At 44.8% G+C, this 25,457-nt stretch overlaps 1 protein-coding gene across 5 annotated transcripts in view; it reads right to left on the minus strand.

The window, feature by feature from the left end:
- Positions 1–25,457, minus strand: part of fmnl3 (formin-like 3) — a 48,706-nt gene that overhangs the window by 9,642 nt on the left and 13,607 nt on the right. For 4 of the 5 annotated variants that reach the window (XM_014135898.3, XM_014135899.3, XM_014135896.3 and 1 more), the window contains exons 2-19: positions 15,299–15,382; positions 14,897–15,054; positions 12,879–12,962; positions 12,194–12,340; positions 9,524–9,632; positions 9,154–9,230; positions 8,201–8,294; positions 5,318–5,503; positions 4,909–5,058; positions 4,050–4,151; positions 3,319–3,700; positions 2,521–2,604; positions 2,200–2,324; positions 1,740–1,942; positions 1,057–1,360; positions 718–798; positions 321–450; positions 24–184 (exon numbers count right to left, since the gene is read on the minus strand). In XM_014135898.3, the coding sequence (XP_013991373.1) occupies positions 24–184; positions 321–450; positions 718–798; positions 1,057–1,360; positions 1,740–1,942; positions 2,200–2,324; positions 2,521–2,604; positions 3,319–3,700; positions 4,050–4,151; positions 4,909–5,058; positions 5,318–5,503; positions 8,201–8,294; positions 9,154–9,230; positions 9,524–9,632; positions 12,194–12,340; positions 12,879–12,962; positions 14,897–15,054; positions 15,299–15,382 (2,661 nt within the window). The remainder of the gene's footprint in view (positions 1–23; positions 185–320; positions 451–717; positions 799–1,056; positions 1,361–1,739; positions 1,943–2,199; positions 2,325–2,520; positions 2,605–3,318; positions 3,701–4,049; positions 4,152–4,908; positions 5,059–5,317; positions 5,504–8,200; positions 8,295–9,153; positions 9,231–9,523; positions 9,633–12,193; positions 12,341–12,878; positions 12,963–14,896; positions 15,055–15,298; positions 15,383–25,457) is intronic. The other variant, XM_014135900.3, reaches the window with a different exon arrangement.

Below are 25,457 nucleotides of genomic sequence, written 5' to 3' on the forward strand. Positions count from 1 at the left end.
TTGATAGGATGTGTTTAGTTTACCTCCGCAGTCTTGGCGTCCTTCTGCAGTTTGTCAAGCTGAGTGTCGCTGGTCTGGAGGAAGCCCTTGAGAACAGAGTGGTCGTGGAGACTACACTCTCTCCTGATCAGATCCATCCCTTTACCCAGCTCCCGCACGTCCAGCAGCACATTCTCCAGAGACACTAGAGAGAGAGATGCACGCAGGCACACAAATATCAAGCCTCCTCATTTCTACTGTGCTTCACATGAACTGTCTTCATACAGTCAGAAGAGGAGTCCCAGTCCTGTCTCGTGAGGTCTATGTAGCTGTGTACTCACCTGCAGCAGCTTTGTCCACAAAGTGTAGTTCGTTGAAGAAGTTAGCCAGCTCTGGATACTTCTCCTTGACAACCACAGCTATGTAGTGGAGCAGAGTCATCTTCCTGTCTGTAGACTTGGTGTCCAGCAGCTGGGGGAGGAGATGAATGCATATCAGCCATCACTCTTGAAACAAGTGTATAATTGTAGCCTTGTATAACTAATATGGAGATTAAACTGAATACATGGCCAGAATACATATCAACCAAGGCCCTTCTCATTCTGGAGGAGTACATCTTCAAAAAAGCCTAGCCCCTTGTAACTAATATGAAGATACAGTCAACACTTGAGCTGCTGCTTGAGGACTTGCAGAGAGCAGCTCTCTAGAATGTTCTACTTTGTTTCGTACAGTACTCACCAGATCAAGACTTTGTAGCTTGAAGCCATACACAGAGCCTCTCTTGCTGCTGTTCATGTAGTTCCCCAGGGCTAAGATGATCTATGAGCGTAGAGAAAGCAAAGAATTACAATCTTGGCGCCATAAAAATGTGGCCAGGGTCACGAAAAAAAAACAACGGAGTTTTCCAAAATAGTTGTTGGCACTAAGAACCATTGCCTGAAACTGACACAGATGATTTTAGTGCTAAGAAACTCTTGGGGAAACTCACCACTGATTGCTAAAACTGAAACGACGCTTCTCATCCAAGTCAAACTACTTTAATCCCCGATGATGGAATCCAAGAGAGAAAAGCCTTACCTCTAGCATGCGTTTTAACTTCGGTGAAGACTTGACGGACGCGGACGCTGCGATGATGGCGTTGAGCTGCGGGGTTAGCATGCTGACGTTGTCTGTGAAGTTCCCTACGAAGGTAATGATGTTCATCCTCTGGGTGAGCCGTTCGATCTTGGAGAAGAAGAGCATGAATCGGTCCTCGTCCGTCAGCGCGTCCAGCGGTCGCCGCTCCCGCTCGTACTGACGCATCGTCTTCCCCTCTGCCTCTGTGGGAAGGAACCGCATCAGACACTCCACGAAGTCCACCGGCAAGGCCTTCAGATCAAAGCTATAGGGAGAAACAGATAGTAGAGGTTGCAACACTGACAGGTTAGAAACATCAGAAACTCCAATAAGTCCACCGGCAGTGCTTTTCAGGTCAAACCTGAGTAGGGAGACCTTGCATAAAGCATCAGAGGGGGGAAGACAGGTTAGAAACATCAGCGCTAGAACTGGAAACGATGCAGCATAGAACCACATGGTTGGGCCCTTCGGAGTCTGGTTCCTCTCTAGGTTACTTCCTTCTAGGGAGTTTTTCCTGGACACTGTTTGTTGCTTGCTCTTTGAAGGCCCAGGCCGGGTTAGTGTAATGCACTTTGACAACTGATTTGTTGACGTAAAAATACATTTTGATTTGTGGAGAGCGAGGTATAGGTTACAGTACGTACCTCTGTATGGCTTTGCAGATCTCCTCAGTGCTCTTGTTGGCCTTCCTCAGTGTGATGGCCAGGTTCTTGGAGCGGTTAGCGTCCAGCAGGCTGACCTTGTTGGCAGCCTTCTGAGACACTTTAGTCTTGGGGCCACACAGGTCCACCAAAGGACCCTGGGCCTTGGTCTTAAAAAGCTCCTCAAACTTCTCCACATCCAGCTCCTATAGACAGACAACACACACCACACACTCAGTCAAACGTGATACCTCAAAGCATGTACATCTTCTATGAAAGATACCTGTTTTGATAGTTTTGTTTTGTTTGCAACAAAACAGGGCTGGTTTAACTATCCGTATACAATGAGTTAGGAGGAGGGCCTTGAGGGCCTATTTTCCTGACCACGCGACATGACACGGAACAACTCGGGCCCAAAATGAAGAGAGAAACTGTCAGGTTTCTCCTGGACTGGTAGACTCACCTCTAGTACTCGTTCATCATCTATCTCACTGAAGACCGTGCCGTTGATCTGGTTGGGTTTCAGCGCGGTCCAGTTGAATATAGGCAGGCGGAACTTGGTCTTGATGGGCTTCTTGATCCTGATAGCTGCAGACCGACATTAATACATAGAATATCAGGACAGCCATTATATAGAAAATCATGCACATCACCATCATACAATCAGACTTGTATCTTTTCGACACATACTATACTCCACCCTAAGTTCCTTTTTAGTTCAGATGAACCGTAGTGGCACCAGACGTGCAATGCATTGTATTTGGAGGCTGGTGTTAGCTCTTACCTGATAGGCCCATATTGAGGATGAAGTTGGGTGTAGTTCCTGGTAAAGGCGGGGCCATAGGTGGTGGGGGTGGAGCATTAGCTCCTGTGGAATAGAACACCAACACTCAGTCAGCATCGACCAATAACGCCAAAGTCTGGGCAGCTCTATTCTCCATAAGCCATAATCAAATCCCAAGCGTACGAACATCTGTGAGAGGCTAGTTCAGGCATGCTGTACCAAATCAATACGATGAATAGAAGATCATTCATAATATTGGTTTATGATGGCATACACTAGTGTTGTGCGTCCATCCAGCTGTTTCCTTGTGTGTGTGTGTGTGTGCGCAGCCTGTCAGCACCTTGATTCACAGTGAGGGAGGAAACACCCTAGCATTTCCCTTTCCTGTCTGGACGGGCGGGGCCCGGGCCCTACTCGTACCCATCACCTGGCTGGGCACAAAAGGGCAATGAGGGCAACTCTAAAATAGATCTGCCCTCATAGACCTATGTCCCCTATGTCCCTTAGGACTCTAGTGACTTCCTCTCTCTTACATACATGTATGCCACACACACTGTTTAGCATAGGCAGTAATACCCTTTTCACACTACAGAGCCGAGCTCTACTGGCCTGGCTACACACCCACCATAGTTTGTGCTGTAAAGTATTGATTCTCAACCTTTTCAGTGGGCTTTGGAATTTGGAATGGAAAAGGGTGGGAACCCCTGCTATGAAGGACAATGTGAAAAGAAAGCCAGCACGTTATAGTTGGAGTCGGCACAATGATGTGAAATAGTAGAACTGATCATGGTACTGTACCTAAAGCAGAGGGCAGAGGAGGAGGAGGTGGAGGAGGAGGAGGAGGGGGAGGAGGTGCTTCACTGGCTGATGGTAGACTAGTCCCTGGTCCTCCTGGTCCTCCTGGCCCTGTTACTCCTCCAGGCCCCACGGAGAACCCTCCGTTCTGCCCAAAGTCACCCAGAGGCACCCCCGGACCTCTACTCCCTCCTCCTCCACCACCCCCTCCCAGGGGCTCGATGGCGATGTCCCCATCGGGCTTCTTGCGGAGGCGGATGGTCCCCTGCTGTTCCATCTCCAGCAGGCGCTTCTCGATGTTGAAGCTCCTCTGGAAGGCAGCGTCCTTCTCCTTGATCATCCTCCTCAGGGTGTGGACCTGGGTGTTGGTCGACTCGTACGTCTCCTGTTGGGTCAGAACACCAGAGGGAGACAGAGAGAAATGACTCTAAGATGACTCCACAAACCATACAGGATCATAATCATTCCATATCCTGCCGATCAATTTTTCTATAATAGCGTTCTTGCTAGAGCATAGTTAATCAAACGTTAATGTTATTCTGCCACGGCCGTACATGTACTCAACCAGGTGTCATAAAACACTGCTTCAAAACAACATATTAATACAACATTAAGACGCGCGAAGACACAGCTACGGCTGTGCTGAATCATCAAGGGAACATTTCATGCTGTATATGAGAAACAAAATGGTAATTTGATTCCGTATCATAATAGGGATCACCAGCTTATCTTACCCGTATTACGTGGAGATCCTTGTCCTTCTGCAGGAGCTGCTTCTCCAGGTCAGCCACTTTCATGATGGTCTCATTCTCCACCTCCAGCAGCTTCTCTGTCACCTAGTACACGGTGGAGAGGATGAAGAGGGTGAGCAAAGAAAGAGAAGGCAGCAGGCATGGAGAGTGAAGCAGAGTGAGCGGAGAGATGGGACAACAGGGATGGAGAAAGGGATAGCGGGGAGAGGAGGTGAATTAAAGCGTTGATTCAGTAAAGTTCAACTCGGGCATCTCGCCCAGTTCCACTATATCTCTCTCTCTCTCTCTCGTGTACTATATTCGCCGCAGCATCAATAAGAAACGTGATACGCTTTGCAGCATGACACAGCAAGTTCAAGTGAGGCTGACATGGCCTAGCTAGCTTTCCCTTTTGAAATTGGATAACAAGTTGTACAAGTAATAAAAGGAATTCTCTGGGAATGCTCGCTCTCCTCCTCCCCCGTAATTCCTGGCCCCTGAAAGCCGGGTTTGTTTTGAAATTCTCCAGATGACGGCACGTGCGCCTCCTGACCTTTCTGTGTTAGAAAGGGGTCCTTGGAAGAACATGGTGGATGGTGTACTTCACAATACTGCCTGACTGAAATAGCAGAGAAGACCCAATCCGACCTGATAATGACGTACCTGACTACGGTACTTCATAGAACTCTTTTCATGTACATTCGTCAGTATGGAGAAGGACAAACGTTCTATAGAATTCCGTGCTAATAACAACTTGCAAGGCTCATCGCCATGTGTGTATTTGACCTATAACCCATTTGAAAACATTCCACTCCTGCACAGAGGCTTAGCGGGTGGTCTGGTCAGTCTTGGTGGTTCTTACATGGGACAGGTGTTCCTCCAGTTCCTCCACCTTCTCCAGAGCCACGTTCTTGGTCTCTGCGTCCTCCAGCAGGCCGCCCACATCAAACACATTGTCCAGGTAGGCCTGGATCTGGACTGACAGCTTGTCACTCTCTGTGTACTTGGATTTCTGTAGGGAGAGAAGGGGAGGTTCAGGTTCACATTATGAAGGTACCGTAGAAGGCAACGTTTTAAGGCGTCGTGGAAAAGGGGACACATTTCTTTTTTATTCTACTTCCTGCATTCAAATGCTGCCTCAAAAGGCATGAGACACAGCCTACAGTATGTATGGCTCCTTGGAGACTTCATTCAAGGAATACTCAAGGAGATGTTGGGACAGGTCAAATGAATACATGATTAGTATATTGTATTCATAGCATCCTCCTTACCTCCAGGTAGTCATCTAGGCCCAGCTTAGTGAATTCGTACTGCAGGTGAACCCTGAAGTTCATGTCTTCTACCGAGTGGACCATGATGTTGATGAACTGCATGCAGGCCACCATGAAGTCAATGTTCCCATCCTCCACATGGAAATAGTCCATCAGCTTCTCAAAGCGATGCTTCTCCTTGCACACCTGAAAAGGAATAGAAACATCATGTATTAGGTCAATACAGACGGGAGCGTATTTTGAGGGGTTTGCAGTCTTAAGTCCTCTTCAAATCCAAAAGAGGAGGATGTATTTCAGTTATGTTCACCTTTGAATCTCCTCAGTTTCCGATATGTTCCAAAACGTTTCCGAAATGCTTTGATATTGTGGTCGGTGCCGTTTAAGATGAGCATGGCCTTATTTCTATTATAGCATATTGGATGACATTCATTCATATTCCATTCACCCAGTTCAATGTAACATCGATAGATTTAGGCTACTACATGATACTAACATTTTCCCTATACCCATCATGAGGTTGCTACAACTTAGACTATGAATCAAAGTTTACAACGTAGGGGCACACAGAGAGAATTTTGAGTAATCAAGGTGACACAGTGACACATTCAATACCGCCTTACACACTCTGGCCTGCATCTAGCTGATCTTGGGTGTAATCATTAGTCCAACAGTTGCAAACGAGAGTTTCTATTCGACATATTCAGGTATGTTTATCCCCGTTTCGTTCCGTGTGCTTCGATTTAAGAAACGTTTTTCAACAGAATCGGAGGAATGAATACACCCCTGATCACAAGCAAACATTTCACTTTCATAGCAGCCACATAAAAACAGCATGATCACTTAGCTCGTTGTATATATAATTCCTTCTCACAACTATCTACGCACTCTCCTCCTCTCACCTTTACCCTTCATTTGTGGACTTCAGTGCACAACAAATCAGCTCTCTGTGACCAGGTGAAAAAACCTTTCCAAGCCAAACCTTCATATCATGACCGCTAACCGCTACACACAGCCTACATCGTTGTCACGTCATAATCAACTTAAACTACTAGAACTAACGCGTTAGTAAACCCGCTACAATCATGCAGTACAGTGTACAGTCTGAAAGAAGTTTAGCAGTTACAGCGGCTGGCCCCGGTGGCAATAAATTAAGAAAATCTTGACTTGGAAGAGTTGCAGTGTTGGATAGCCATTGCCAGCTAGCTAACATAGCATCCCTCTGTTTGAGAAGGCTAAACTAGCTACCTGCATTTACTAGCTAAGTGAAAGTTTAAAAAAAATACAACCAATCAGTTTGCCCCCCCTCACCTCATACATTTCTCTCTCGCCATCTTCTCCTTAATTTTTTAAGAAATGAACTTGCTCCAAACTGTTAAATTGTCTTTCTCTCTCTTTGACTCAACTACTCACCACGTTTCATACACTCCAGTGCTAGCTGGCTGTAGCTTATGATTTCAGTACTAGATTAATTCTCTGATCCTTTGGTTGGGTGGACAAAGTCAGTTCATGCTGCAAGAGCTCTGATAGGTTGGAGGACGTCCTCCGGAAGTTGTGATAATTACAGTGTAAGTCTTTGGAAGGGGGTGAGAACCATGAGACTCCTAGGTTTCGTATTGACGTCAGTGTACCCAGAGGAGGACAGAAGCTAGCTGTCCTCTGGCTACACCATGGTGCTACCCTACAGAGTGCTAATGAGGCAACTGTAGACCTTCATTGCAAAACGGTGTGTTATAATCATTTATTTGGTGACGTGAATATATTTAGTATAGTTTCATCTAAAAAAGAACTTTTTAATGTTTCAATATTTTTATTTTTATGAAATTCACTGAGGAGGACGCTCCTCCGCTTCCTGCTCTGAGGAGCCTCCACTGATAGTGACCCGTGCCAAGGCTATGGGTGTAAGCAGAGGTCAACACACTCCATCTGAAATGAAAAGCCCTCCTAATTATAGGAATTCTTGGGAAGGGAACAGAGTAAAAATAAGGCAAAGGGATAGAGATCTCGCCAGACTCCCACACACATGGAGACACACACACACACACACACACACACACACACACACACACACACACACACACACACACACACACTGGAGACAAAGAAAACAAGCAAGCTGATTTCCCAACTTCAAAACATCTGATTTAAATACAGAACAAAATCCAACCCCTCATTCCATATCAGCATTCTTTAGCCTAGAGTTGTTGTTTTGTAATTTATACTTAATTGCTGCACAAATATGGCTATAAACCAGAGCTGCGTCTCAAATGGCATCCTACTCCCTATATATTGCACTACTTTTGACCAGAGGAGCCTATGGTCAAAGTAGTGCACTATATAGGGAATAGGATGCCATTTGAGAGACAACCCAAAACTGGTGGCGGAACATCTTAGCTATAACGTTTCAGTAAACACTCAACTGTCATTAGGATTGCATTTTGAAATCCCACCACAGAGCCATTGGTTGGTTCACACATTGTTGTGACTGGGTGGCTGATGGAGTATTGCTCTATGGGGTTCTGTAGCGTTAAGATGACTATACAGGCTAGAAACTGAGTGCTTAAGCAAACCGTTGTGATCCACTCACTCCCACTGGGAAATTGATCCTTATCACGGTTGCCTCACATCTGGTGGCTTAATGAGATGAATAGCCCCAGACATAGCAGGGTTCAAATACTATTCATTTTCTTTCAGATACTTTTGAGCATTTCATTGAGCCTGCCCGAAGAGCCAGATAGGCAGGGTTTGCACTTTTGGGTTTATTCTGTTGGTTTTATTGTGCCCAAGCAAGCTCACGCAAGCGTTCCAAGTATTTGGAAAAAAACAAAATGGTGAATTCTGCCTACAGTAGCCTAATACTGAGGTTATACTAAAGTAATACTTCACCTCTTTGAAGTTGTCGAATGCAGAGAGTATGATCTCATGGCCTCCTCTAACCAGACAGACTGCAGCCAGCAGCTCCAGCACGAGGGCTTTTGTCCTGTCAAGACAGAATATGCATGTTCATAGACACAACGTTTATATAACAATGCATTACGACTCTGGTAATCCATGTCTAGACCTGTACGTGCTTCAAATCCAACTCACTATGACTTTGTTATAACGGCATTTAATAATATACTTTTGTTAAATATTAGCCGTATTCTTTTTCACCGGTGCAAAATGTAGTCAACAATAGATAACCTAAAGCACTAAATAAATACATAGCGAAGCTGAAATCCATAATTCTATACTTTGAGGTGGAACACCCACAGAGGAGCTGGAGCGAGGGGCTTGTCATGCTTCAACTAAAAGGCCATGATGAAGTGATCAGCTCCCACGCTTTAACACTGCAATCCCTCTATACCAAACATTCCTCTAACACACTGCATCTATAACAGGCCTTCATCCCAAGTGGCACCCTAGTCCCTACGCAACGGCTCCCTATTCCCTTCGTAGTGCACTACTTTTTGACCGGGGCCCACCGCAAAATTAGCGCACTAAAGAGGGAATAGGACGCCATTTGGGATATACTGTAAACCACGCCTTTACCAGGCTGGATGTATGGTTCTCATTCCCAACATGAGAGAGAAACCGATGGGAGCCCCCTTTTTTTAGAGAATGAGGAGCGTAATCCTATGAACAGGCTCATCAAACGTTCCTCTATTGTCTGACCCACACCCTGACCCACCCTTAAATCTCTCAAGCTGCAGAGGTGGTGGAGGCAGGGGTAGGGCCTGAACTTGAAATGATGATCGATACCTGCACACTGTTGTAACCTGCACCTCGAATCAAAATCAACCTCGAGTTACTGGACGTGTGTAGTAACAGCTTCCAAACAGAGCCTGAGACCGGCTTACCTTGAGTTCTTATTGTTCAGACTTAAGGCAATTTCGTTGACTGCGTGTGCGTGGGACATTACCAGGTTGAAGCCATACTGGAGAGAGAAGGTAACGATAGAACAGGATGTGGTCAAAGAGAAGCAAAGGAGGTTGAATGCTGCCAGTGCATAGATTCTAGAACACTGCCTAGATTCACTTTTACAGTGGCTTATACAGGAAACATCTGCAACAGAGACTCTTGACATCTTTAAAACTAAATATTTGGTTGCGTTAATGCTTTACCGTTCTGTCCTAATTCCACTAGAGAGAACAATAGGTGTTTTAGGTTGCTCTGTGTATTATTGGTAACATGGGGGTGGCTTTGATAGTGGATATCCCCAGTCAGTACCTGGTAGTTCATTATCGCTCGCAAGCACATGATGCAAACGTGCACGTCGTCCTTCTGGCTCACGAGTCTTGAGTTCTTGATGGTTTTGCTGTTAGGTGCTGTGCCATACCTGCAACAGAGGGCAAAGGTCAACAACTACAGTGGCAAGAAAAAGTATGTGAACCCTTTGGAATTACCTGGATTTCTGCATAAATCTGACCTAAAACCTGATCTGATCTTCATCTAAGTCACAACAATAGACAAACAGTCTGCTTAAACTAATAACACACAAATTATTGTATTTTTCTTGATTATATTTAATGTTTAAATGATGTATTCACAGTAGGTTGGGAAAAGTATGTGAACCCCTAGGCTAATGACCTCTACAAAAGCTAATTGGAGTCAGGAGTCAACTAACCTGGAGTCGAATCAATGAGATTTAGCTTGGAGATTTTGGTTAGAGCTGCCCTGCCCCATAAAAAAAACTCACAAAATTTGAGTTTGCTAGTCACAAGAAGCATTGCCTGATGTGAACCATGCCTCGAACAAAAGAGATCTCAGAAGACCTAATATTAAGAATTGTTGCCTTGCATAAAGCTGGAAAGGGTTATAAAAGTATCTCTAAAAGTCAGTCCACGGTAAGACAAATTGTCTATAAATTGAGAAATTTCAGCACTGCTGCTACTCTCCCTAAGAGTGGCCGTCCTGCAAAGATGACTGAAGGAGCACAGCGCAGAATGCTCAATGAGGTTAAGGAGAATCCTAGAGTGTCAGCTAAAGACTTAGCATCTTCCAGAGATTTCTGTAACATCTCTGTTGAAGAGTCTACGATACGTTAAACACTAAACAAGAATGGTGTTCATGGGAGGACACCACGGAAGAAGACACAGCTGTCCAAAAAAAACATTGCTGCACGTCTGAAGTTTGCAAAAGAGCATCTGGATGTTCCACAGTGCTACTGGCAAAATATTCTGTGGTAAATGAAACTAAAGTTGTGTTGTTTGGAAGGAACACACAACACTATGTGTGGAGAAAGGCACAGCACACCAACATCAAAACCTCATCCCAACTGTAAACTATGGTGGAGGGAGCATCGTGGTTTGGAGCTGCTTTACTACCTCAGGGCCTGGACAGCTTGCTGTCGTCAGAAAAATGAATTCCCAAGTTTATCAAGACATTTTGCAGGAGGATGTAAGGCTATCTGTCCGCCAGTTGAAGCTCAACAGAAGTTGGGTGATGCAACAGGACAACGACCCAAAAGACAGAAGTAAATCAACAACAGAACGCCTTCTGAAGTGGTCCAGTCAGTCCTGAACTCAACCCAATTGAGATGCTGTCTCATGACCTCGAGAGCGGTTCACACCAGACATCAAGAATATTGTGGAACTGAAACAGTTTTATAAAGAGGAATGATCCAAAATTCCTCCTGACGTTGTGCAGGTCTGATCCACAACTACAGAAAACATTTGGTTGAGGTTATTGCTTCCAAAGGAGGGTCAACCAGTTATTAAATCCAAGTGTTCACATACCTTTTCCAACCTGCACTGTGAATGTTTACACAGTATGTTCAATAAAGACATGAAAAATGATCATTGTTGTCTGTTATTAGTTTAAGCGGACTGTGTTTGTCTATTGTTGTGACTTAGATGAAGATCAGATACAATTTATGCAGAAATCCAGGTAATTCTAAAGGGTTCACATACTTTTTCTTCCCACTGTACATATTTTTATTCAATGTTTATCATACAAAAACAACTTGCGAGTCCACTTCATTCTTAACAGCTTTTGATTCCACTTCACTTGGCTGATCTAAATAATCAGAGCCCATCTTTATTGTGTGCTGTTTTTTTGTGACATCTTGATTTATGACAGCAAGAAATGCTGTACAGTATCTGACATTCGTGACTGCAGGGTTTGTGTTCCATGCCCCTAGCTCAAAGTGTGTCAAACAGAGATCAGGCAGGGAAAGAGACCAGAGAAGGCCCATGTGGTTAGAGTGATGCATTCTGGGACGAGGTGAAGCCGTTGGTTTCATGCACGACATCCGTTTGTCCCCAGACTGAGGTCTGCTTGTTACAGAACAGTCTCCTCTCCACATCCTCTTCTCTCTGTCTCTTTTTCATGTTTTCGTGTGTCTGTGTTTTCTGCTTGTCTTACTTTTTGTCTTTTTCAAAATGATTCATGTTTGTCTCGTGGTACATTTATATCTTTCTTATTCCTATCACACCCTATTTTCTCTCCTCTCTCTGTGTGTGAAAAGCTCATTAGACGGAGAATCACAGGGCAGGAGGCACACCTGGAGCTAGACAGGACAGGACAGTGGAACACATCTGAAACGAGGAAGACCATCAAACATGTAAGGAAACACACACAGTGCAGGGGTCAGAAACCACCTCTGTCTCTGTCCCTGTCCCTGTCCTTGCGGATCGTTTAACCCACAAACCCCTGCAGTGAGGTCGGGAGTGACGAATCATTCATCACTCTTCATCAACCCTCTCCAGACCCAGACCGCTCTACATCATGGCATCATCATCATCATCATAGCAAACAACTGGCTGACATGCTAACTAAAGTTTGGATTGCTACCTGACATGCTAACATGCTAACATACGTTAGGGCCAGGGGGTTAGATGAGCGAGGCACAGTAACAACAGTGATAGCAGCAGCAACGCGGTAGCAGACGATACGTACCGGAGCACAGACTGGCGCGCCGAGCGGACCAGCGTGTTGCAGAAAGGCTGAGCGCCACTCTGGTGTAGATCCTCTATAGACCTACTCCAGGAAGTAGCCTTGTCCAGGGAGCCCTCCTCCCCATTATCCAGACCCTCAAAATTCAACCTGGGCCACGGACAGACAGACAGGCCGACGGACGGATGGACAGACAGGTAGACAGATGGATAGACGTACAGATGATGGACAGACAGAGGTCGAGGTAGATTAGGTTAGAAACGCAGCTCGGTAAAAGGTCAAAGGTTATGTTATACAGAAGAACTGCACAGTAAAAGGCTGCACAGTCAAGCTTAGTGCAACACAGAGTTGACAGGCTCAGTCATTCCCATTCAGGCCCAGTCCATAATGTGCCAGCATGGCAATATAACAGCACAGACGCATGGCTCACAATCAAGTCCAACCACTCATTCAGTCTGCCAAGTACGCAGCATACGAGGCATACAAGCACATTCAGGCACATTCAAAGGAACACAATGCTATAAGGAATCCATCCAGTTTGCTATTGCCCCTTTTCACAGACAGTGTGACCTTAGCTCCTATGTGTTGGGATCAACACTTCTTGGATCCAGTACCAATCTGGTTGGGTAGCGAACTACCTCTAGTCTCTTCTGAAGAGATGTGAAAAGCTTAGGGTGTGTGTACTCACATGACAGCACATTGTGCAAAGGAGAGGTACTCCACCAGGATGTCCAGACCTCTGTTTTCATCGTTGAGGAACTCCCGGACCCACCTGGGTGACATGGGACACAGAGAGGGGTTAGCAGGGCAGAATATTCAAGGCCTAACATCCTTATCTGCTAGTCACGGGTCATCCCTAAGTAGGGCCAGGACTTTTTCCCACATGACCTGAACAAGGAAAAACTCTGGGCATTACTCCATAGTTTTTCCTGGTGAGTTCACATGTTCAGGACAAACTCCTGGCCCTATTATGATGCATGGAAAATGATAATAGCCCTTATATCCAGAGGTACAGAGAGGCAGGAGAGAGAGACAAGGAAAGGGGCAGACTGAAACCTGAAAACACTAGCTACACACATTCCTAAGCGCTGCAAAAGCCAACATATTTGAGTCTACATCTTGTAGACTAAAGTCTGCTCAGAATGGGGTCCCCTACACCCCTACTACACCCCTGACGGAGAGAGAAAAGACTTGGCAAGGCAGCAACGGAAAGTAAACGCGAGTGAGCAAGGCTTCAGATTTCCTCTCTATTTAACTCTAGTTCTCTGGAGGGGGGGAAAGAAAGTCCAAACAAATGAATTCCCATTGCGATGAGAGAAAGAATGTGGAAGGCATATGGTATGGCTAAGAGAGAGAGTGAAGACTGGACACAAGTTGGAGTCCCTGACAGTCATGGTATTTGGGGCTCGATTCAATCCGTATCGCTGAAGTTCAGCGCCACAACTCGATTTCAATTGAAAGGTAATTTCCGATTGAGCCGACATATGCAACGTTGCCATTCAATTTAATTCTCGCTATAGCGCTGAACATCAGCGATACGGATTGAACAATCAAGCCCCCAGTCTTCCTTTCCCCCTTAGTCCCAAAACCCCTGCTTCCCCCTTGGTAAAATGCAGGGGAGTGGAATTGGGATAAATGTTCCAAAGGTTTCAAAATATCCCCAATATGCTGGTTAGGGAGGTTACTGGGGCAGGAGACTGTTTGGTAACACAAGACTCTGGATAGCCAAAGGTAAGGCAGAAAGGCAGGAGAGAGGCCCCTGTGTGAGGAAGAGAGAGGTGAGCAGAGAAAGAGAGGAAATAGTGAGAAGCAGTGAGATTGAGGCGGAGGGAGTAGAAAAAGGGAGGAGGGGGAGGCACGCCTGATCATCAGTTTCCTGTCTACCCCCCCCCCCCCCCCCCCTCTCCCCCTTCTTTTCCTGTCCAACCAGATGCTATTTCAGATTGTCTTGGCAATCTGAGGAATAACACGTCGGAGAGGGCCAGGATTCGGACACAATAAGCAGGGCTCTGTTCCACTGAATTTACCAACCGAACCAAAGCCTCTGTCTCAAAATAGCCTCTGTCTTTTCCTGCCTGTGTGTCTTTCTGGAAAAGACTTTAGAACACACAGACTATTATAGGAGTTATTATTGGAGGTATGCCGTGAATACATGCTTACTGTCCCTCTGGCGTACCCAACTAAGCTTCCTGCTCAATGCTATGTTATGAAGGAATGGACCATTCCTTTCCCTAGCATTACAATACAATGACTACCATCTGGGCATTGTGAAGAGGAAGACTCCACTATGAAGTAAAGCATGCTGGGAAGGGTGGCAGGACAGAACAATAGGAATGATCTGGGCATCAGGAAAACAAGCTGTTGGTCCCTAGGGACAGGAAGCGAAAGAGGAAAAGCACAGAAAGGCTCTTTCTCTCTTAAAGGGGAAAAAATGGTTGTTCTTAAAGGGGAGATAATGGAATTGGTTGTTGTAGGGGAAAATAATAAGGGAGTTGATTTCCCACCGGCCTTTCACTTCCATAGTAGCCATTATTCTTGTAGCTGTGCCCCGCCCCAGGGGTAAAGTTACAGTGTGGTATTCGTAGAAGACACATCAATTCTTGTAAACGTCATGTGAGAAGGGACGGTAATATTGGGGATTTCCAGTACTCTGACTCTCATTGGTTGACAGAAGAGAGGAGGGGAGGGATGAGAATAGATCATCACCCTATGTGATTGGTCCTCAGCGAGATCTCCAGTTCCCTCAGAACTTTAGTGGATTCCTGGACCCGCCTTCGGAACTTCTTGCGTGTGACTCCTGGGTCTAAGTAGCCCCGTAGCTTGGAGATGTAGGTGTGAGGAGGGTTCTTCACCTGAAACCGTTCCTAATATAACACACGGGGAAGAGGGTGGACAGAGTGAGCAGTGTACCATAATAGGGTTCCAACCATTATGGAGAAAAGACTAAACCTACACTGCAACAAAATGTTTTTTTCTATCTAATCTATCAACATTGCTTCATAGCTATTGGTGTTCGAACAGACTAGATGTGTGGGTTTGTAGAGGTGTAGCTGTGGGATTGTTTACTTGTAGTAACCTACATGTGTTGTCGTATTTAAAGAAGTTTACCTGGTCACAAATGAGGTCCCATTTCTTGTCATTATCATACTGTCTGAGGAGTCTGGCTTTGTCGGGAGGAAGGTTCATGGAATTCTGAAAAACAAGACAGACAAGATTTCATCAATGCAAATATCAGAGCACACATCTTTGTTGAATCATTAATTAATCATTTAATCATAATTTATCATTTCATGGCTGTTTCAGGGCTGATGATCATGTATGTTGTGTTTTTAGAGGCCAATTTAGTGTTTTTATGGGGCCTATGACTTCACTTCCTGTCTTGACTTGTAGCATCCTGTTGCATGAGCTCATCCAAAACCCTCCTCTGCACCCCAAATGGCACTCTATTCCCTATTTAGCGCACTACTTCTGACAGAGCCCCAAAAGTAGTGCACTAAATAAGGAATAGGGTTCCATTTGGGAAGCACCCGTTCTCTGCGGTTGGTCGTAATAAGCGTCTGAATCTTTCAGTAGTGACTACACTGCACTTTTTAACCACCGGCTAGCTAGTAGCTACAGCCTCTCTCTAAAACAGAAAGGAAATGGCTATTATTACTTGCTACTTACTATCTTATTGCTATCACTTATCCAGCCATAAAAACACTTAACACCACACAACATGAGAGAGGAGAACAGCCCTCAGGCAACGGCCAAATGTTTTACTGCGGAGGCTCAAATTAAGACATTTAGCATGATTGCTCTAATTTGTTGTTTGACAACTATCCCATTTCATGTCTCTACTCCACCGTCGTGAGCGTTAACACACACCATACAGTATAACACAGGCGCGTGTGTGTGTTCGTTCTATGACATGGGCCTCTGCCTCTGGGTAAAGACTTCCTACCATGAGTCATGAGACCATAAACAGAGGTCAGTGGTCAACTCTGAAAACTCTTAAACACCAGGAAGTGCAACAATACGAGGCTGTTAGTTACAGCTAGCTCCTCTCCTCGCCACCCCGTCATGTGTAACTGATCGCCTCAGCATTTCTCTTTGAAGAGACCATGAAGGTTTTGCTCTGTTTTCTCAGTCCGGCTCAGACTCAGGGCCCCTCATTTTACATCCCACATAGACAGAGCCCCACAGCCAAACCACACATATGCACACACACACGCACCAATACATACACACACAGACACACACACCACAAACTGCCTGTCAGCTTGACCTGTGACCCTCAGCTACAACTTACCCCTGGCCTCACCTCCTAGCACACACAAGGCTCTTTCTCAATTCGTTTTTCCTCGTTCATCTTTCCTTACTCCTCGCCGCCTCCTTGAAAGAAAGTCTGAGGTGAGAGACCTCCAATGTGGTTGAGAAGGAGGCTAGGAGATAGGATGTGAGGAATTGCAGAAAGACTCATTGAGGAAGAGCTACACTAACTGAGCGTGAAGAGATCCCAACCCGGACTATTCGTGATCCTCTGAACCATTCACCATTAGTAGTAAGTTTACAAGATGAAATGTACCAAGGAACCAAAAACCATTCTGTCAATAGTGTCAGCATGTGGTGTAGTATCATGCCCCCATGGACTTTCCTATCCCTACAATGATTCATAGCAGTGGAATATCACATATAAAGTGTATTTTTATTTATTTTCCACAATGCAGTGGGGGTGATTGGATCTTTCCATCATCAGCACGTGTGCAGCATGAATCATGTTGGTCTGGCTGTCTGAGAGGCTGGATGAGGACTGTGGCACATTGCTTGTTTTCTGTGCAGTATTGCTGAAGTAGCCTGGAAATTCTGACTGAACATGAAATGGGGCAGCGTACAGACTGGATTTCCAGGCTACTGCTGAGGGTGTCATTGACTCAGACTCAGCTGTCTGCTGGGAGTCAGACTTCGATAAGACGCTGCTCCTAAACACACGATCTAAAGCAGAAATCACATAGCGACTCAACTTTACTCTACATTTGCCGGCTTTGTTTAAAACCACACTGACAGAAACGGCAACTATAATCACTGATCCTTTGAACGTCTACAGAGTACTCGTTAAACTTTCTGAAAATAAATGACAAATAAAAGAATGCAAAGCTGCCTGCCTGAGGGGGGAAAAAAATCTATCTGAAAGCCTCTAAAAATGAACAATTATTTGACTCACAAAAAAAGTCTCTGAGAAGAACTACTGTAGGGTTCTCGGACCTGAAGGACTGAAGTGGAGAGATCCGTGAGAATCTGTTAAATTAGGCTTATTTGAAAAACATTGCCTTCAAATGGCACCCTATTCCCTATTTAGTGCGCTACCCATTGGCTCTGGTCAAAAGTAGTCCACTAGATAGGACTTCCAAAACCTACACAGCTCCGAAAAAAACACGAGCATTCCAGATGTCCAGAATTAGACAAGGAATGTGTCCTGTTCATAATGGTACAAATTTGCTCTAAATTCTCTCACTCCCTCTTTCCTTTCCTTCCCTCCTTTTCTCTCTTGGGGGAAGAATGTTACCTACCACAGTCTCTCCCTTTCTTCTCTTTCTCGTCTCGTCTCTCTCTCTTTCTCTCCCTCCCTCTCTCTCTTTATTTCTCATCTCTCTCTCGCTCTCCCCCTCGGAGGGCTGTCGCCGTGTGAGCTCCATCTCATTCATTCCAAATGTCAGAAACAGGATGGGACAACTGACCACAAAGTTTGATATCCAACAATACTTTCAAACTTTCAGAATCTCAGACAGAAACAAATAAAGCTGATGACACTTGTGGTTTACCACCAGTTCAGTACAGTAATGTTGTATACAGTGTATGTCAGCTTCTTGGGGGGGGGAGATACAGTAGGACTGAGTGGTCTAAACAGTATTTATGGGCTTCATTGGCGGATCCTGACAGACACTCTGTCAACGTAAATAGTCTGTATTTCTTCATTGTTAATCCTGTAAGGACGAGAGAACTACGAATGTTTGCTAAGCGGGTGTCACTACCACAGTTCCCAGTACAGTTCATCATGTGAAATAAGTCCGGCTCCAATGCAAACAACCCAGTGATAATGAACCTACATGCGACGACGATAAGATCGAACAAACAACCTCACATCCGATCCAGGATCTGCCACAGCCAAGCCTAGTCCCAGGTCTGTTTATGCTGTTTTGCCAACTCCAGATCTGGGATCAGGATAGCGTCAGCCCAGAACCTATTCCTCTTTGTTTTCCTGCCACGCTCAGCCTCAACTAGCCGTGCAGATTAAGGAAGAACCTCCGGGCACAATACAGGCACAGAGCAGGGTTCACTACTCTCCTAATTTAATGATGTAGTCCACACAGCCTACTCTGCACTAGCCCTAAACACACAGAGAGACACAGAGAGAGAGAGAGTTTCCTGTATTGTAGTTATTAGTTTAAATCCTAAAGGGCAAACTGTGTTCCCTGAATAACAACATGAAAATCTCCGTCAGCTTTCCGGTAAAGAACATTGCCCAGTAGATTATTTAAAGCAAGGGGGCGGGGCATAACGTTTGTTCATTGTGTCATATGAATATGTTTTTATTATCCAAACATGAACCTTTTTACAAAGAAAAACAGACGATATTAGGCTACTTATCTACTCTTTGTTCCTGTTCCTAGTGGCGGCGCTATGATCTCTAACAGGAAAACCCACCAAACAGCTCTATGTTCAAGTTTGTTTCTCCTCTCACGGTTAAAACTGGGTAGAACACACACAGCTGTGTGTACTGTACATACAGGTACATGTATATGTGTGTGTGCAGCTGTAAAATTAAGCAGTAAGGCCCGAGGTGGTGTGGTATATTGCCAATATACCACTGCTAAGGGCTGTTCTCAGCACGACGCAACGCGGAGTGCCTGGATGCAGCCATTTGCCGTGGTATATTAGCCATATACCACAAACCACAGAGGTGCCTTATAAACTGGTTACCAATATAATTAGAACAGTGAAACGTATGTTTTTGTCATACCCGTACTATACGGTCTAATATACCACGGCTTTCAGCCAATCAGCATTCAGGGCTCGAACCACCAAGTTTCTAATGTTGCTTTAAAAGCATGACAGACCAGAGGAAGACTAGGAGTGTCTCTACTGTTTCTCCAGGCCCCCTGACTGCAACACACACACACTGATACAGAGTGGTTGCCTCGAGCTAGATTTGGGTAATTGGAGCAACATAACCCAATTTAGCTAACTTCATTTTACTTTCTACATCCTGTGTTTACAAGAAGAAGCTAAGAAAAGTATTAAAGTAGGCCTTTTTTAGACTCGCAAAATAATACTATTCCAACAGAGTTAGCACCTCTCCTGATAGTTTTGGAATTAGGAAAAATACAGTGATGCAGAAAGAAAACTCTCTAAAAATGTGGTGCTTGTTATATGTTTCACGCTGCCCACTAGCAAACCCAGCAAAGGTCTTTCTTGTTTGACCTGAGATTGATCGGCCTGACAAAGGAGTGAATACACAGCTTTGTGTTGATTCTGTGAAGTCAATGCCATTCTCATCCTTTGACATTTGAGCAATTTTTTTTCCCCAATAGCATATCGCAGGACAATAGCCAGTGGCCAGGACCAATATGTTTCCCCGTTGATCAAACAAGGCACACACAAGGCCTGAGCCTGGTAACAACACAAAAACTGTACAAATATACACATCCAACCCTTAATCTCATAGCCTGGTGACCATAGTAGTTGGCAGGCTAGCAAAACAGATCTGTGAACAGGCATTTATTCTCTTAAAGTCTATGGCCAACCTGATCAGTTATACCAGTTGTATGAGAGAGAGAGAGAGAGAGAGAGAGAGAGAGAGAGGGAGAGAGAGAGAACTTCATATGCCCTATTGCTCCAGCCAGTTCTCTTGCCGAGTCTGCCTCACTGATTTCCACTTATCCTCTAGTTCAGTTTAGGACCTGCAAAGCAGCCAGACTAGAAGCCTTGTCTGAGCCAGAGCAGCCTGTAGGACAGGATGTCTATCGTAGGGCCTTAAAGCAGCCAGAAGCTCCCAAATAAACTACTGAGAAAAACAAGGCGGACGAACAGGACGTTTCTCAAGCTACTTTCCCACAGATTCAACACCTACAGAGATAACAAAGGACAGATATACTGCACTGAACCAAATTAGACCATTACTCATAGGCTACATCCCAAATGGCACCCTATTCCCTACAGCAGGGTTTCCCAAACTCGGTTTGATTGTGTTGCTGGTTTGTGTCCAGATATCAGACATCAGTTTATTTCACCAAGATCTCTGTAGTATATTCTCAAACACAAACAAGCCCAAAAAAGAGCTCCATGTTTGAGCTAAATCTGGGAGTTTTACTGAACGCTCTCATTAAGTACTGGCTAAGCAGACATGTATACAGTATATATACAGTTGAAGTCGGAAGTTTACATACACTTAGGTTGGAGTCATTAAAACTTGTTTTTCAACCACTCCACAAATAACTTGTTAACAAACTATAGTTTTGGCAAGTCGGTTAGGAAATCTACTTTGTACATGACACAAGTCATTTTTTCAACAATTGTTTACAGTCAGATTATTTCACTTATAATTCACTGTATCACAATTCCAGTGGGTCAGCCGTTTACATACACTAAGTTGACTGTGCCTTTAGACAGCTTGGAAAATTCCAGAAAATGATGTCATGGCTTTAGAAGCTTCTGATAGGCTAATTGACATAATTTGAGTCAATTGGAGGTGTACCTGTGGATGTATTTCAAGGCCTACCTTCAAACTCAGTGCCTCTTTGCTTGACATCATGGGAAAATTCAAAGAAATCAGCCAAGACCTCAGAAAAAATTGTAGACCTCCACAAGTCTGGTTCATCCTTGGGAGCAATTTCCAAACGCCTGAAGGTAACACGTTCATCTGTACAAACAATAGTACCAAGTATAAAAACCATGGGACCACGCAGCCGTCATACTGCTCAGGAAGGAGACGTGTTCTGTCTCCTAGAGATGAACGTACTTTGGTGCGAAAAGTGCAAATCAATCCCAGAACAACAGCAAAGGACCTTGTGATGATGCTGGAGGAAACAGGTACAAAAGTATCTATATCCACAGGAAAATGAGTCCTATATCGACATAACCTGAAAGGCCGCTCAGCAAGGAAGAAGCCAATGCTCCAAAACCGCCATAAAAAAGCCAGACTATGATTTGCAACTGCACATGGGGACAAAGATCGTACTTTTTGGAGAAATGTCCTTTGGTCTGAGGAAACAAAAATAGAACTGTTTGGCCATAATGACCATCTTTATGTTTGGAGGGAAAAGGGGGAGGCTTGCAAGCCGAAGAACACCATCCCACCGTGAAGCATGGGTGTGGCAGCATCATGTTGTGGGGGTGTTTTGCTGCAGGAGGGACTGAAAAAGTGTGTATGAGCAAGGCCTACAAACCTGACCTGCTCTGTCAGGAGGAATGGGCCAAAATTCACCCACCTTGTGGGAAGCTTGTGGAAGGCTACCCGAAACGTTTGACCCAAGTTAAACAATTTAAAGGCAATGCTACCAAATACTAATTGAGTGTATGTAAACTTCTGACCCACTGGGAATGTGATGAAAGAAATGAAAGCTGAAATAAATAATTCTCTCTACTATTATTCTGACATTTCACATTCTTAAAATAAAGGGGTGATCCTAACTGACCTGAGACAGGGAATTTTTACTAGGATTAAATGTCAGGAATTGTGAAAAACTGAGTTTAAATGTATTTGGCTAAGGTGTATGTAAACTTCTCACTTCAACTGTATATATAGCTAGTGGGATCGTCTCCATCAATTCATCTAGATTCTAGACTGAAAACTGGATCCCAGTCCCACAGCGAAACTGATTAAATCCAGTTGAGTTGAGTCAAGATTTTCTCAGATTGCTGAGAACTGCAATGTCGTTTGAACAATAGACCAGCGTTTCTCAAACTCGGTCCTGGGGGTCCCTTCTGGGTGCACGTTTTGGTTTTTGCCCTACCACTACAAAGCTGATTCAAATAACCAACTCATCATCAAGCTTTGATTATTTCAATCCACTGTGTAGTACTAGAGCAAAAACCAAAACGTGTTCCCAGGGGGAGCCCCAGGACCAAGTTTGGAAATCTAACATAACTCAAGAAATCTGTAATTAATTTAGAAGTTTTTGCTGAGGAGGTTTTAGTCACACAATATTACATCTAGCTAAGGTGTTTGGTACAATATCTCTGCCCAGGCGTTGCTGATGCATACCAGATCTTACAAAGTAAAAATCCTTATTTTGGGTTCAAAACCACTCCAGGCCACCCTTGACCGTCTAAAACCAGATAGAAAGTATGTAGAAATGATAATGGACCTATACATTTAAAACTACAGTAATTGCCCTATTTCTGGCTTACAAATAGATTTTGGCAAACAAATCGGTAACATAAAATCTGGTGAATTCCCGATGTGCCCCTTGATGGGAAAACACTTTGAAGACACCTTTTTGGTTCCAGGTAGAACCCTTTTGGGTTCCATGCAGAACCCTTTCTACAGAGGCCTCTACATGAACCCAAAAGGATTCTACCTGAAACCAAATAGGGTTCTGCCTGGAACCAAAAATGGTTCTCCTATGAGGACAGCCGAAGAACCCTTTTGGATCCCTTTTTTTGAAGAGTCTACCGTCACTCTCTCTAAATGGAGGCGAGGGAGAGGAGTGGAGGCAGCTCATATCCAGTGGATTGATGGAGAATAATACAGCAGACACTCCATCACCACCTCTGACCATCTGACTGTCTGACCGCCTCCTCATCTGGTAGGACTACAGCAGATGAGACCTCAGCCTTGTGGTCCGAAGGTGTTTTTATGTGACAATCCCGCATAAACATACCTTGCAAGAGAATGGCCTCCCTCCCTGCCAAGTGCCAACTGGTGACTTTCCCTTTGAAAGCAATCCCACTGTAAAAACGACTGCCCTAGACTGCGTCTGAGAAATGGACCCCTAGAGAGAAACTCTAGGCTTGCTCCTGCTACACTTTAATGAAAGGGTATTGGCTGGTAAGGATGGAAAACCTCTCGCTGTTGATCCCTGACAGAAACTAGATCCAAGAAGAATCCAAGACTGAGGAGGCAAAGAAAACAACATGAATATGGCCTAGACCTGGACTGACTGTGTTTTCTTAAGCCCTTTTTACTGAGCACATCTTAGGCACAGTGGATGAGAAAAGCAAACCCTATGTATTGAGTTTGGGCGGTGAATCAGTTTTTAGTGTGTAGAGTAGTCTGTATTTGGCTCAAGATAAATGACCCCCCTTAAATAACAAGTGGGAGAAGAATCTGAGAATATAGGCTGTGCCCTAAGGAAGGGTAGCCTCCTAACCCTCCCTTCTCCCCTCTCTCTTCTTCTCCCGCTCTCCCTGTCTCTCCTTTCCCCGTCTCCCCTCCGACTCTTCCCTTCCTCTCCCCTTTCTCCGAATACCCTCTCCCCTCCTCTCCCTTCTTTCCCCTCTCCCTCTCACTCAACCCCTCTCTCTCCCTCTCTCTCACTCTCCTCCAACCCCTGTCCCACAGACTCCCATACTTGAGGTAATGCATGAGATACGGCTGTTTGTACCAAGGAATATTACATCACAGTGACTGTAAACATGGGTGGGACAATGTAATGCAATGTCATGTAAGTGAATAAGTGACCATGTATTGTTAGGCTCCATCTCTGACGACATCTGCAGATGCACTGCTGCTAGCTACACTGTAGTCTTTTACCCCGTTAACATCACTGCCAACACTATTGTCTGCCTTGTCCTCCTCCCTGTGAGAAAAGTACAATGAAAGAGGACAGACACGCACTCGCACAAACCCTGGGACTAGTGGGGCACAATGAAAGGACTCCTGTCCTCAGCTGTCACCGTCATGGGACCAGGGGAACTTCCTTGACTCTTCAGTAAATTAAACAGCCTTGAGTAATGAATGTTTTGTTTGGTAGATGTTATTATGTGTTTACTGAGGGGGGCTCGTGTGTGTGTGTGTGTGTGTGTGTGTGTTTCAATGACGGCCTAGGAACAGTGGGTTAACTGCCTTGTTCAGGGGCAGAACGACAGATTTTTACCTTGTCAGCTTGGGGATTCAATCTTGCAACCTTCCGGTTACTAGTCCAACGCTCTAACCACTAGGCTACCTGCCGCCCCCATTTACAAATGAAGTATGTGTGTTTAGCGAGTCCACCAGATCAGAGGCAATATGGATGACCAGGGATGTTGTCTTGATAAGTGAGTGAATTTGACCATTTTCCTGTCCAAATGTAATGAGTACTTTTGGGTGTCAGTGAAAATCTATGAAGTGAAAAGTAGAATATTTTCTTAAGGAATGTAGTGAAGTAAAAGTAGTCAAAAATATAAATAGTAAAGTAAAGATACCCCAAAAAGTACTTTAAAGTGTGTGTGTGTGTGTGTGTGTGTTTGAAAAATGCCATCACTGTTTTCATGCTCTCAATTAAAAGACCTGTTGAATTAAATGAAGAGAGAGGCAGAGCCAGAGAGGAGTGTGAGAAAACGTTGCCCCCTTTCTCTGCGCCGACATCTGATCCACCTGGCGCTCTTCACAAGGTAACCCGAAACAGGCAGTCACAACAAAGACCAGCAGAGCCAGAGACATCAGCACAAAGAGACTGGAGAACTACTGGGGCCAGGGCCCACCAACCAGCTAGCCTACTGTCACCTCACCCAGAGAGACAGAGGGGGGATAGAAGGGAGGTGAGAGAGAGAGGGGAGGGGTAGAGTAGGAGAAAAATGGGAGCAGAGTGAGAAGGGGAGAAGTGAGGATGAAAAGAGAGAAGAGAGGGGAAGAAAGAGGTGGAGTATTGGGGGAGGAGTATTGGCAGGATGACATAGGACCCTATCTCTCCCCCCTGCAGGTTCTTGTTGACAGAACCAACTAAAACAAGCTCGGCAGCCACATTAAGGTATTAACATAACAAGCCTGAGCTAACTGAGGTGTTCATTAAACATGCTAGCTAAATCCAATGACAGAACCACATTCTCTGAACCACCAGGACAATAAAACATTCTAATCCCATTGTCCTGAACAATTTACAGTAATGACAACTAATGATAGTACTGATCTGTACTTTTCTGTAGTCAACTGACCAGATCACCCTGTAGTGGCCTCCTGGGTGGAATGTTATACATTTGTCACATTGTTTTTTTTTAAACCTGCCGAAAATCTGGTGTTTCTAAGTCCAATGGTTTCGTTTTATTTCAGTCTTCTGTGATGTAATATTAGGATGCAAATTCTAAATTA

The sequence above is a fragment of the Salmo salar genome, chromosome 13, assembly GCF_965601325.2.
Source record: "Salmo salar chromosome 13, fSalSal1, whole genome shotgun sequence".
NCBI classification, from domain to species: Eukaryota; Metazoa; Chordata; class Actinopteri; order Salmoniformes; family Salmonidae; genus Salmo; species Salmo salar.